Source organism: Microtus pennsylvanicus, chromosome 20, assembly GCF_037038515.1.
Source record: "Microtus pennsylvanicus isolate mMicPen1 chromosome 20, mMicPen1.hap1, whole genome shotgun sequence".
Classification (NCBI taxonomy): domain Eukaryota; kingdom Metazoa; phylum Chordata; class Mammalia; order Rodentia; family Cricetidae; genus Microtus; species Microtus pennsylvanicus.
Window position 1 is genome coordinate 5,347,046 of NC_134598.1, and position 14,270 is coordinate 5,361,315.

Consider the following 14,270-nt stretch of genomic DNA (forward strand, 5'->3'; position numbering starts at 1 on the left):
CGCATTCTGAACTTCAGCTGACATAGCAATAGCACAAAGCCCACTAATGGAAGATATGTGTAACATGAGGGGCCTGCTCACTGGTTATTTCGTGCGGTTATTTCAGGGGGTTAAGCTAGCCACACCGGAATGCAGCCTGTTCCTTCTCATTACTACAGATATGTGTAATGTCTTGTATGATAACCAAGTTTTAAGCACTTACCATTCTCAGGCTGAGTTTTCTTAAGCGAGTCAATAAGAGTACTGACTGCTTTTAAAACAAATATGATTTCAGTTACCTGTTGCCTAAAATAGATAAGAGAGATAATTTTCATTAAGATTTTAAAGATACACTGAGTATTTTTCACCACAAAGTTTGTACAAATAGCTGCATTTTGGAGAAATATTGAATACAATAAAATAAAAGATGTTAAATTCTTATAAAAGGAAACATTGTCAAGCACATATTGATAGCAAACACAAATACACCTGTATTTCCAGATACAAACACATATATACACCTGTATAGCAAACAATATACACGCCTGCATTCCAGACACAAATCTGATTTTTAGTTACTCTTCCAAAATTGTCAATGAAAGGGAGGAAGTCAACTCCTGAAAAATCTACATTTACAAGACACGTGCAACTATTTACAATTAAATCCTTTACAACACACGCTTTAACCACTTCTCTACAGCACAATTCTTTTTTTTTTTTTTTTTTTTTTTTTTTGGTTTTTCGAGACAGGGTTTCTCTGTGGCTTTGGAGCCTGTCCTGGAACTAGCTCTGTAGACCAGGCTGGTCTCGAACTCACAGAGATCCACCTGCCTCTGCCTCCCGAGTGCTGGGATTAAAGGCGTGCGCCACCACCGCCCGGCTACAGCACAATTCTTGTTTTCTAATTAACAGTAATGGAAATTTGCTAGAGATTACATGAAAGAGATGCATATTTTATAATGTTGCCAAAAGTATACTCAAAATTGCAACAATACTCAGGTGTTTATTTATTGATATTTTGTAAGACATGAAACATGCCTGAAATTAATTCTGAGATGGCCTGTGTAGCGACATCCAACAATAAAAATAAGCACACAAGACTAGAAGGGTCCAAAAGAACACCCTGCTCTAACAGGAATAGCTGCATTGCCCTATGGTCTCTGCTAGCACTGGTCGGATCTGTAATCCCACAGACAGCCAGGCCTTCCCAGTACTGTACAGGGCACCACTTCAAGCCTCTTTTTCCCTCTTCTTTTCTTCTCTTTTTAAATTTGAGACAGGATCTCAGATTCCCCAGGCTGATGTCAAACCGGTAACTGAAGATGACCTTGAACTTCTGATCCTCCTGCCTCACTCACTATCAGGCCCTGTTTATGTAGTCTGCGGGACTACTGAACTGCATCTCTAGACATCAAACCTTCTTTGCAAGAAGCTCGATGGTGAAATGTTGCATACAGAAAACACGTAATTCTGTAACCCAGAATGAAACACCTTTGCCAGTGACTATAGACAGAGCTCACGGTAGAGAAAGCATGCAGAGTGGGAGAGATGGCCCAGTGGTCTGCAGTGTATACGGCTCTTGCAGAAGAGCATGTCAGACAGCTCACAACTGCTTATCGCGCTAGCTTCAGAAGATTAAGACACTTCTGGGCTCCTCAGGCATGTGCACTAATGCTGCACATGGACACATAAATGATAATAACAAAAAAGAAATATTAGAGGAGCTAGTTAAATATTCAACACAGAAGATAAAGGAAAGGTATTTTCTGAACGAATATTATGATCTAATTAATATACTCTTCACTCAAGAAGCTTTGTCTCTGCTCTTTCATGCACATATCACGTATCAACTTTAATTAACAAATTTTTAATCATCTTCATAATCAAATTACTAGCAAGCTTTCAACGGAAAGTTTTTGTGTATACATTTGAAGGTATAATTTATGATGTAGAAATTTAAATTTCAAGATTGCAGATGGTTATTAAGTATTGGTCATTTTTTAAAATGTGATTTTTGTGACTTTCAGTCACCAAATTAGAAAACTGTAAAATAACTATTAAATGAGTAAAGAACTTTAAGATGCTGGAGACTGAGGAAAGGTATTCATATACTCCTGGGGAAATCTAAACTGGCATAAATCTGTGGTCAGCAATTTGATAAAGAACATTTCAACATTTAAAAAGAAAATCGATATCCTTTGTCAGGTCCTACTTCAGAGACGGATAAAGAGACAAGAGTGTACACAGGACTTGGGGACCTGTGGAGGTGGCCTGCCTCTGCACCTGTACCTAATCATAGAGAGGTCTCCTGACTCTCCTAACTTGGGTATCTCCGTTTATATTTCCTATCTGCTTTGACTTAAACTTATTTTTACATTAAAAAAAATTATGATTCATATTTGCTAAATTTTCTCTACCACCCCACTGTGATTTAGCCCTGAAGGCCCTGCCATGAACATAAGTTGGATATACAAGAAGGAATCAGCTTAGGGCGAAGGCTTCCTTAGGCAGATTAGAAGACATCGAGATTTGAGAGGGCCAGGGAACAGATACAGATTTCGTCCTCTATGTAGCCAAGAAGTGACACTCAACAATAACCCTGGGAAGTGATTTAATCTCTTATTTTTCTCTTTAGAGAAAAAGATTATGTTTTTATGCAAGTCCTTACAAAGAAACCTCTGGTAGAGGATCTCTTTTCAGATTCAAATTTTTTTTCCAGGTTAAAAATGTAATTTAATACATGTAACACAGATTTCTTAATCTCCAAGAGAGACCTGAAATAGCATAATAATAATAATAAACCCTTACATATATGCAGCAAAGCCTATGAATACTTACCTTGTAAAGGGCAGATTCAATTATCTGCCACCTCAGGCTCACCCAGATCACTCAGGAAATCTCTTGGTTTTCAAGCCGTCTCTGTTACTAACTATGATATCACATCAGTGTGCTCCCTTCTTAATTAAGCACGTACCTTGGGAGAGGGCACTTTCCACTCAGCCTTTCGTCCTCTATGTAGCGATGTAGGACATCCTGAGACCGCTTTAACAGCACGGTGAGCGCCATTCGCGAGATGTAGCCTTCTTGGGGTGTGGTGACTTTGTTACTGAAGGAAAACTGGAGCAGTGTTTCAAAACACATCTTAGAAAACTCTTCTCGCAAACGAATGTCAATCTCTGCTTCTGTAAAATTAACAGCATTTGATAATTAATAAAATGCTAAAATAATGCATGCTAATGAGTCCAGCAAGCTAGGAACTAGGAGTAAAAATATACCCTCAGTAAGATGAAAAGCATGGATCAACAACCTAGTTAATAATATTTAGTAAAAACAAAGCAAAACAATTTTCCCTCTTGGAATGTGAAAAAGAAGGCTGTCCATAATGGGCATTTTCCTTCTTGATTTTACATTATTGTGTGTGTGTGTGTGTGTGTGTGTGTTCACACGCCACACCATGCATGCGGCAGTCAGGAGACAACTCGTATGAGTCACTTCTCTATCCCTGCACCACGTGGGTTCTGATGACTGAACTCAGGTCATCAGAGGGGGCAAACACATGTTGGGCCCAACAATTTTCTTGTCTTTTCACCTTTTGAAAATTCTGTACAATGAGTCCCAAGGACAAGGGATGTCACTGCTTGGTAGAGTGCTTGGCTAGCGTGCATAAGGCCCTGAGTCTAACTTCCAGCTTCTACTCCCATTACCGGATAAATGGCCACAGTGGCATTCGTCTGTCACTCCAGCAGGAGGAAGAGAGGTTCATGGTCATCCTAGGCTAAATAGGAAGTTTGAAGTCAGCTATTTGAAGCTATCTATTTTTTGAGGCCAGCCTGGAGTACCTGGAACCCCACCTTAAACAAAACAAAACCTCAGGAACTTCTCAAGAACTTACTATAAATCAAGTCACAACTCGTTGCCTCTTCTGTCTTTATTATCTTTTCTCTTTTCCTAGGAACGGGGGTCTGCTCTGGTCTAGACTAGTTCTTCTCTAAGCCTGTTGTCTAGCCTTAACCTGAAAGCAGTCTCTGGGCGGCCAACACCATTCTCCCTTGGGCTGCACTTCCTACAATGCAAGCCTTCCATTTTCCTGGTTTACTATGTTCTCATCAAGATTTCTGCAGTGGCTTGCTAAAAAAGGATGAACAGAAGGTAAATTTCTGCTGATCTCTTGAAGATGTCATTATTTTACTGTGGTACTCAGATGTGGCTCCCAGCCCCTCCAGCTGCTCTAGAGAACTCGGAGGAAAACCCTTCTGTACTCCAATCTGCCCAGCTGAGCCTAGGCATGCACCTCCACGGTGAAAAGTCTTCATTTCTAGCCACCACGGCAAGTCTCTGGGAAGGAGAACTTCTAGGCCATTTTAAAAGATTGTGCCTCTGAATGTTTTCCGTATGTTCTTTCTATTTTAAGTACATTGATATTTTCTGATATGTCTTACTAAGGGCCTTTTACCTTTCACTGTTTTGGGTACCGAGTTATCATTTCTAATGTGAAGATACATGTCTTCAAAAATTCCCTTGTCGATATTTCTCTGTCCCTCCTGGAGACGCAGTATCACATTAGACACCTCTGCTTCATTTATTTCTTTTTTATTATAGCACAGATTTTTCTATTGGCATCTGCTCCACTTTCTTTGTCACTTAGCAGATGCTGTGACATCGGCACACTTGGCTCCTAGTAGGAAGCACTGTTTGGGGAAGTTACTAGAGGACTGCGAGGTTTCCCCAGTATATACTCATTCTCCCTCCCTCCTCTCTCTCTCTCTCTCATGAGGTGTGGTCTCAGTCTCTCCCAATCAGACCACGCCTCCCCTTCCTAGCTCCTCCTCTCTCTCTCTCATGAGGTGTGGTCTCAGTCTCTCCCAATCAGACCACGCCTCCCCTTCCTAGCTCCTCCTCTCTGTCTCTCATGAGGTGTGGTCTCAAGTCTCTCCCAATAAGACCACGCCTCCCCTTCCTAGCTCCTCCTCTCACTCTGAGGCTCCTGCCAGGGGCTCAAGACTTGAGTTCTCAGTGTGCTGTTCCAGCTGCCACGCCAGCTTGCTGTCACACTTCTCTGCCGTGAAGGTGATAAACTGTTATCCCTCATGAATCTGAAACACAAATCAACTCAGTTTCTTTTATTTACGCGTTGCTTTTGGCCTTTCCATTCACAGTCTACGAACTCTGGCTATCAGGTCCTGTTAAACAGCCAAGAACCCAGCCATCACAGGAACTTGTTGGGCATGGGATGTCCTGTGTGTTTATAGTAAAGCTGAGGGATGTGCGCTTCATGCAGAGCCCCCGGAAGGTGTGCAGGTGCCTTTCAGTGTGGCACACTTCATACACACGCAGCAGTGAGATTATCAGAAGTCTAGGACGAGAGCACACCTGATACGTCGGTGCTGACTTAGTTGGAAATAGTTATACCTTATTCGATTGTGCTTCATTAAAATATCTAGCATTTTAAATAGAAGTATGATACAAACATTAAGTCCACATAATTCTTTTCCTCTTAAATTCCCATGCTGATTAATTTACAGGCCAATTTTTTAAAACTTTTGAATGAGTGGAAAAAAAATTTATTTTGTTTTGTAAGTAGTATGAGAGCCATCTAGAGGCCAAACTGTACAAATGTTCTTTAAAATATCACAGATTATTCATGGATGTAGTAAATGCTAGGATTAAGAGTCTATAATGCAAAAATTAATAATCTCCCAGAAAAATTCACATTATGATATCACAATTATATCTGAGATTTGAATACATATTTTCATAGAGAGAAATAATGAGAAAAGACAGATTAGGCAGCAGCAGATTAAGACATGCTGACACAAGAAGGGAGCATGTTCCCACAGTCTCTGCCTGATGACTATGAGCTTTCCAGTCAGACAAACACAGCTCTGTCTTTAAAGCTGTGGTGCCTACTCTCAGAAATGTTAAGAAAGGCTATACTTCCCAGCATAAGACTGTGCACGGTAGGCATTTCCTAAGGGCTTTATTCCTTGGACAAATGTTAAGGCATTTTCCCTAGAGAACCGACATGCTAAGTGGTAGAGCATTCTCCTTTACACTACATTCTTGATAATAATCTACAACTTTACAGAACTATAAGCTTTGTCCACCAAATGACTCCATGAGATCCCAGAAGCACCATGTAACTTATTTAATCAGACCTTACAAATACAAACACACCTATATTTTCCCCCATAAAGTTTAGCAGTCTACAACACCACATCACTAAAAATTACTTCTCCATTCTCTGGTTTACATTTAAACAGAGAATTAAAGACGCCTTCTCAGCTTCTGAGCACTGTAAAAGCCTCTGAAATAGCACACCTGTAAATGAGGGTGACTGGGAGTGGATGGAGCCCCGGTTGAGCATGGTCATCATCTGCCCCACAAAGGCTTTAGGAATAAGGTTGGCATACGGGAGGATCTCTGCGCTGATGAGCTGAACAACCTAGAACAGAGGGGGTCAAAGATAGTTGTTTCCTTGAAACAGACCAAGTGTAATTTCTAGAGTAAAAGTTAAATTTTACTTTTTAAGAAATTAAAGAACCTTCCCTGATAGAAGTACATGAAGTTTTACTGTTACTACACACAACCACTGACATCAAGGTTTACTATACTATAATTTTTATAATAGATTGATCTTCATCACAAATGTAAATATACAGAAAAACTGAAACTCACCCATGCTAAAATAAAATATCCAAAAATAAGATTAAATTTCTTATAACCAGAAATTATAAATTATGAGAAACTAAAGTTACACTTTGTTTTTAGGTTTGCTGTCCCAGAACTTGCTCTTATAGACCAGGCTGGCCTCGAACTCACAAAGTTCTGCATGTCTCTGCCTCCTGAGTGCTGGGATTAAAGGCATGCACCACCACTGCACAGCTAATTTTTGTCAAATACCTTAACCTGACATACAGTTTATTTTATCCTTGGAAGGAAGGAAAAAGCTCATCCAAGGTTTAAACAGTAATGGCACAGAGGTGACATCTTGACAAATCTATGATGATGCATGCACCTTGAAGTCTCCACCTGAAAATAATTTACTTGATCAACTTAAATTAAGCTACCTCACTTAAAGACAACAGATCCCAACCCAAACTTCAAAGCTAAAAACTTCAGGGTGGCGAGATGGTTCAGCTGGTACAGAACCGACGTAAAAGTGGGAGTCTCCACAAAGTTGCCCTCTGACCTACATACAGACACACACGGGGAGACAGAGAGAGACATGCACACATGTGCCCTTCCCCCTGCTAAAATTAAAAACTTTTAAAGTGTTCAAATCCCATTTATAATCATCCAATAGTCAAAAATACAGGAAATGTTTCTAAGTTTGCTTACTTCAACATCAATACTTTCATTTCTTTGAAATTCTTGAATAGAAAGATTATCTGGAGGTATGCTAAAAAAGAAAAAAAAAGAGATTTGATTTTTAAAGGTAAAACAAACAGGAGGGAGAAACAGTATTCAAATGATAAACATTAGCTCTTCCTTCTCAGGTTGAGACATCATCATACACTTAAAAGATTGCCCTTTTAAATTCAAGTAGTTCGTATAAATGATTTTTGTTAAAACGTCTCTTGGTATAATGTATAAAAAAGAAAGGTTTATAGATAATACCATCCACAACTAAAGTCACCATTGAGAGTACATCTGAATTTTTTTATAATGATCTTGACATAAAAGACCCTCAATCAAGCCCATAAATTTGTAATACAAGGCATTAAATTCTTTACAGTAAATATAAGTGAACATCCATAAATAAGATTTAGATTTTCTAAAACCAAGTTATTACAACAAGAACAGAGAAATCAATAGCTCTGAAAGAATCAAATCTAGAATCCAAGGATTCTAGCCTTTCTAATTCATGGATAGTAATATGGTCATAAATTCACCAAACACTGAGATATTAACTGTCTACGAACAATTGAACTAGCGCGGCTGTTACAACAGCTAAATCAGTCGGTGTCTGTAGGAACTTTGTCGGCCTTACTCTTGTGGATCTTCACTGCAACCCCAGGAAGCAAGCAGTGTGACCGCAGGCAACAGAGGGAACGCTGAGGCCACCACACCTCACATAAATAAATGGCAAGGCCACAATTTGAACTGCTTTCTTGACATTTAAGCCTATATTACTTCCTTTTCTATTGCAGGCATAAAACAGCACCAAAGCATTTAGGTTTAGCGATATCGAGCACAGTTTTCCACTACAGCTGGATGGTTAACAGGCCTTCAAGAGCACCAAGACCTCTACACCAGGCACTAGTCCTTCCCCTCTGGCTGCCTCCAGTCAGTTATGAGTTACGAGCAGTGAGAAAGGAAGGAACACACAGATGCCCGTCCACTGTGTCCGGTCAGGGTCTGTCAACCCAGATCTGAACACTCGACAGACACTCTTCCATCTCTCTAAAGGCTCTTCCTTTCAGATCAATGAGCTGACCTTTTGGTAAAGAGGAAGTCTTCCAGTGTACTGGCTAATTCTGGCCACATGCTGTCAAACTTCCCAGAAGAAGCGTGCTGTCGGGCGACAGGCAGCCCGATGGAAAGGACTTTGAGGAGAGAAGCTACTGCCAGTTTCCACGTGCTTTCCGAAGGGCAGGAATACTTCAGACTGAGAGGAACCCTGAGAGTCTGAGGAGGAGGACAGTTGAGACCAGTTAAAACACACACAGCTGCATTTAAAACAAAACACCAACAAAGCTGTAAAAAGACAGCGTGGCAGTGATCTCCCCTGAAAAGCAGGTTAAGAAAGACTGATTCTCAGGCAGAGACCCCAAAGCCTACTTCCTAGACTTTTCATTTTCTTTGGAACAGGGAACTAGACACAGGGCCTTTTGTATGCTAAGAATCCAGCACCACGGAGCTAACCTGACCTCTGAAAGCTCCATGTGTTTGTACACACAGTCTCACTGCTGTAGCTCAGGTTGGCCACACCCTCTGTCTGTCTCCCTGCCTCAGCCTCCTGAGTGCTGGGTCACATGTCCCTTGCTACCATGTTGTGTTCACACTGTCTCCATCTATCCTGACCTGCTTCCCCCAGCAGAAAGGAATTTGTTCAGATGCATCTATCCTTCAAAAGAAGTTAGGGGAGAGTAATAATGTGAAAATACATACCATCACTTTCAAGTTTCACACCTAAAATTCCTTGAGTTCTATATTCTGCTCAAATATTTTAATGAACTTTTTCTAATACTGAAATTAACCATGCCAGAATATAAAACTTTGACATTTACATTTAGATTTGTACTTCAAATAGAAGAAACACAATGAACAAGAGTTTAAACTAAAAAAAAGACAAAATCAACATGATAATCTATATACTATATACAAATAAGGAACTGTTCTTTTAAAAATGAGTCTGCATTGCCAGTTAGATTGATCCTGAGTGCATCCCTGAAAACTAAGCATCCTTAAGAGTAGAGGATTCTTTAAGAACTATAGCAAATCCATTGTGAGGAAAGCCCTTACTAGACTAGAGATACAGTTTGGCAGAAAAGCCTGGCAGTTGAGAGGCTATGGGATCAATCTCTAGTACTCTGACACTCCCCACCCCAAAGTCACTCACAGACTAAAAAAGGGGCTTGCTAAATACAATGCATGCATTTGAGGTCAATATAATTAACAATACTTTTCATTCATTCCAAAATATTGCCTAAAGAGAAATTTCACTAAATTTATAATATCAAACAAAATTATAGAGATAAAAAAGATACATTACCTTAATAACATTCTGGAGGACTTTTTCATTCACCACTGCTTTATGACAGGCTGTTTTTTGGTACAAATCCACAACTACTTCCAAAGATCTCTCAGCAAATGGCACATAATTCAAGGCTACCCATTCCGCCTACAAAATAATATTTTCACATGGAATTAAAGGTAATGGGATTGAAGGAAACGAGATTGTTTTTGAAAAGAAAGCTCCTTTCCTTACAAGTTCAGGCCTTGGTTCTAGATCAGATCATATTACATGCAAAGTTTTCAAAAACATATGTACTTCATTAAAAATCATTTCAGCCAGGCAGAAGTTACAGCTACTAGGGAGGCAGAGAGAGCATTCTGTCAGGACTGGGAAGGCGGGCTTTACGTATTGCCAGTTAGGTTAGGACAGTTTTAGGAAATTTAACTCACCGGTGCAAATAGTTGGATCTATTGTGATTCCATTGTGATGCAAGACAAATAGAATGAGAAAAATTAATACATATTAAAACTACTTTCGGACTATATATAATTATAATTTTTATGTTGAATGAAGAAAATCAGCATGTACATGCAGTCAAAAATTTACTTTTGTCTAAGTAAAAATGAAGATATAATTTGCCAACTAAGGCTATGAAAATTTATGTAAAAATCCAACTAAATTTCACACCAGCAATGGATAACTCATTTAGTACACGCAGATTTCTTCACCTTGCACTATTTTAAGGTAAGATTAGGCTCAGAGATTTACAGGCCATTTTCTAGAAGAATGGGGTAGCCAAGAAAAAGGTATAATGGAACGTTCTTTTTTGAAGAAACAGGGAAGTGAAGGGCGAGCTTTCAGGAGGGCCATCTGGGAGAGGAGAGTCACAAACAGGAAGAAAAGGTTCACAGACGCAGTGTCTCAGATAACATCTACTCTCTAACACATGAGTTCAAATGAACGCCTTTTCTTATGTAGCCAAAGTTTACCTTAATTGGAACTCACTGATAAGCCATAACTCATTAAAGAATAAACACAATTTGTAAACTACCTGATTATATTTTGCATTTGCAATGTGCTTTGTTTCCAGCTGTCCATACTGTGGAGGTTTACAGGAAAACTCTACAAAGGCCAGTAACTGGTCAAATATAGCTGGGTACATTATCTGCATGTTTTCTGGTCCAACGCAGATGGCCTATAAACAAAATGTGAACATTAGAAAGCACAGCACGAACTCTAGAAAGTTACTCCCTGTGAACTCAGTTGTTCAGTCATAGAATCTAAAGAACTGCACCACCTCATACAATAGGCCATCTTTTCACACTTGGGATTCAAGCTATTCAAACAATTATTTAAAAAGTAAAAGCCAACCTGAAAGTGGTTAGTCAGGTTAAAAATGATTCCAATGAATTGTGATTTATTCTGTAACACAGGAGGGAAAGGGCAAGCAAGCATGTTAAGACAGGTGCCAGGTAACGCTGTGGCACAGTACCTGAGATTTGTCAGGAGACCAGCACTAGGTCAAGATGAAGCTGACTTCACTGTAAGTGCTATAGGCTCATGGGCACAACAACTTGTTGCTACCCCATGCCTGGTTATATATTCACAGCATTATATTTGAAAAGTAAATCTTTAAAAAACTCATGCAAAATTATTTTAGTTATGTAAAAAGTTATCAGGTTTTGAAATGATGTTACATTCTGTTTTCAGAGCCAAAGCTCAGAACAAATTCCTAAAGCCACAATGGATAATTCTATTTGTGGATATTCTGTTAAAGTGGAATTATTAAAGAGTCAAAGTTCAAGTTTTATCTTGAAATAAAGGGGATGTGTACTGTTCTTTATTACCTTCTATGCATGTGTAACAAACCTGAATATGCAGTTATAAGAGTTCAAGAACCTGGGAATTCTCCAGATGAATACTTTTCTGGCCAGAAAGCCTTTTTTACTTACTTTAGTGAAATGTATATACAATGGATTTGGGTAATTTAACCAGAGGGGGAAAGTTTGATGAAATATAGTTTTTCTTCAATGAAAAATTTTAAAACCTATTTTGATTTCAGCTATAGAAATTCATGCCCCTCAAACAATTTTTGAATGTAAGATTATCTTAAACTCTGCATTTGTTCACAATTTGTTTCTTGTACAGTGCAACTACGGTTACAGAGCTAAAGAACTACTCTTAGCCTGACTGCCACCAGAGGCCGTTTATAGGGACCGTGGTCACCACCGCAACATCAGCAGCATGTTCATTGTCCCAGCTGGGTCCCTAGAAAACAGGCCTGACCGACAGACAGACAGCTCACAGATGCTTGGACAGCAGGACTGCCTCCCTCTCATCTCAGACACTTTGCTGAGCTGACCTTTTCTGGCCGTGTTTGTTTCTCAAGGTAGAGTTTCACACTGTAGCTAAGGCTCCCTGCCTCAGACTTCCACATATTGGGGTCAGAGAAGACTCCTCCCACCCAATTCTGCTCAGCTTTTCTTTTAGAACATTTATTTCACATGTGTGTGTGCAGACACTTGCACCGTGGCACGGGTGTGGGGAGTAGAACAACTTTTGGGATCTGTGTCTTCTGCCCCGTGGACGCGAGCTCCTTTACCTGCTTAGCCGCCCTGCCAGCCCTTGTTTAGGATTCTGATAGTTAGACATTTCAGTATCAACTTCCCCAATAACCTAAACAACTCTTTCATTTTGATCTTTCTTCTTCTAATCTCAATTTATTCAATGAATTTTAGATCTGTTTAAATCTGTCATTTGGTTGGGTGGCTATGGCCTTTAATCCCAGTACTTGGGAGGCAGAGGTAGGTAGATCCTCTGTGGGTTCAAGGCCAGCCTGATCTACAGACCTAGTTCTAGGACAGCTAGGGTTGTTACACAGGAAAACCCTGTCTTCAAAAACAAACAAACAATTCTGCGATTTGCTGCTGTAGAAAACACACAGCTAAAAATAAACATTTTAAACCTGTAGTAAGAAAACTACTTTGACACTCTTACCCTGTGTCTTAATATAGGCTACCAATAATTTCAGAATTCACTTTATACTGAATTCTTTTTTGTTGTTGCTCTTTTTAAATGAGCACTGATTGGTGTTTTGCCGGCATGCATGTCTGTGTGAGGGTGTCGGGTCCCTGAAACTAGAGTTACAGACAGTTGTAGCCTGGCATGTGGGTGCTGGGAGTTGACCCTGGGACCTCTTGAAGGTTTTTAACCCCAGTCCATGTTCTTAACCCCTGTGTTGTCTCTCCAGCCCCAGAATAAACTTTATCTAAAATTAGAGGATGCAAGCAACTTTTTAACGAAGCAAAGCAGAACTGAATTACTTCTTTTAAAAGAATAAGTTTTTAAAATCCTAACAATCAGGGGCTGGAGAGATGGCTCAGCGGTTAAGAGAATTGACTGCTCTTCCAGAGATCCTGAGTTCAAGTCCCAGCAATCACATGGTGGCTCACAACCATATGTAGTGAGATCTGGTGCCCTCTTCTGTCCTGCAGGCATACATGCAGGTGGAACACTATATACATAATAAATAAAATTTAAAAAGAAAAAAAAAATCCTAACAATCTTTAATCTATCCCAAAGTAGACATACACAGTAACCTCAAAAAAATCTGACTTTATCTCATGAAGCTTATTACAAAATGAAAAACTCCAGAAAGCCATATTCATTATTGTTTATGCAGCCATTAAAATGACATTACCTTTTGGAGAACATCTAAAGCTGTAAGCACAGCTTCCTGTAAGCTTGTCAGAACTGCTTCAGTATAAGATGGAAGGATGAAAGGGGACGCATCTGAACTTATTGGGACTGAAACGGCGCTGTGCAATATGACCCCCAACTTGTGCAGGTCGTCCATGTTGAAGCCAGCTTTTATGTGCTGGTAGAGAGCTGGGAATATCTGAATCAAAGCTGTAAGAAAAGGCTGGCTGGGAATGAAGGTGAGCTTATCAAAAGTTACAGGTGGCTTTGTGCTTTCAGAGCCAATCTTATACCAGGTATTCCAGGCAGCCCACCAGAGGTTCAAGTCTTCGAGCTCATCAGTCACTACGGGTGGCTCAGCACTGTATCTACCAAGCTTGTCTCCAATGGAATCTGTCCTTACAAACGGCCTGTTCAGGCCTGGGCCTGAGATGTTTCCTATAAGGACAGGTACAGGCACATTGACCACTGGTGGTGTATCAGGCTTCTCCGAGTCTCTGACAGGTGACACAAGCTGTAATATCTCCTGGAAGCTTTTCAGAGCAGCCAGGGATACTTCATTGTTTTTGCTGAGTGCTGCTGACTGAATGTGGTCAAGAAGAACATCCCAAGCTCTTGAAAAGTCTCCTGCACCAAGAAAAAGGGGAGGAGGGACAATTAGCACAAAAACGACCGCAATCTCTTAGACACTTTGGAGCATATTTGCTTCATTTTCTGCTTAAACTGACACCAAACTCAAAAGAATATAAGTAGGTCCTAAGGTACTAAAACCATGACTAAATGGCTCAGAGGAAAGGCACCTGCTGCACAGCCTCACACTGGGCTCCATCCCCAGAATCACAAAAGCCTCATGGGCAGCTCTCTCTCTAACCCAAAGCATGACTGGTAGCTCCCCTCTATAACCCAAAGAATG

General features: G+C 40.1%; 1 protein-coding gene across 2 annotated transcripts in view; it reads right to left on the reverse strand.

Annotated features, from left to right (window-relative positions):
- Positions 1 to 14,270, reverse strand: part of Mon2 (MON2 regulator of endosome-to-Golgi trafficking) — a 75,692-nt gene that overhangs the window by 6,052 nt on the left and 55,370 nt on the right. Inside the window, exons 26-34 of one of the 2 annotated variants that reach the window (XM_075954931.1) lie at positions 13,359 to 13,984; positions 10,710 to 10,853; positions 10,108 to 10,125; positions 9,695 to 9,823; positions 8,417 to 8,607; positions 7,318 to 7,378; positions 6,298 to 6,421; positions 2,954 to 3,161; positions 203 to 285 (exon numbers count right to left, since the gene is read on the reverse strand). In XM_075954931.1, the coding sequence (XP_075811046.1) occupies positions 203 to 285; positions 2,954 to 3,161; positions 6,298 to 6,421; positions 7,318 to 7,378; positions 8,417 to 8,607; positions 9,695 to 9,823; positions 10,108 to 10,125; positions 10,710 to 10,853; positions 13,359 to 13,984 (1,584 nt within the window). The remainder of the gene's footprint in view (positions 1 to 202; positions 286 to 2,953; positions 3,162 to 6,297; positions 6,422 to 7,317; positions 7,379 to 8,416; positions 8,608 to 9,694; positions 9,824 to 10,107; positions 10,126 to 10,709; positions 10,854 to 13,358; positions 13,985 to 14,270) is intronic. The other variant, XM_075954932.1, reaches the window with a different exon arrangement.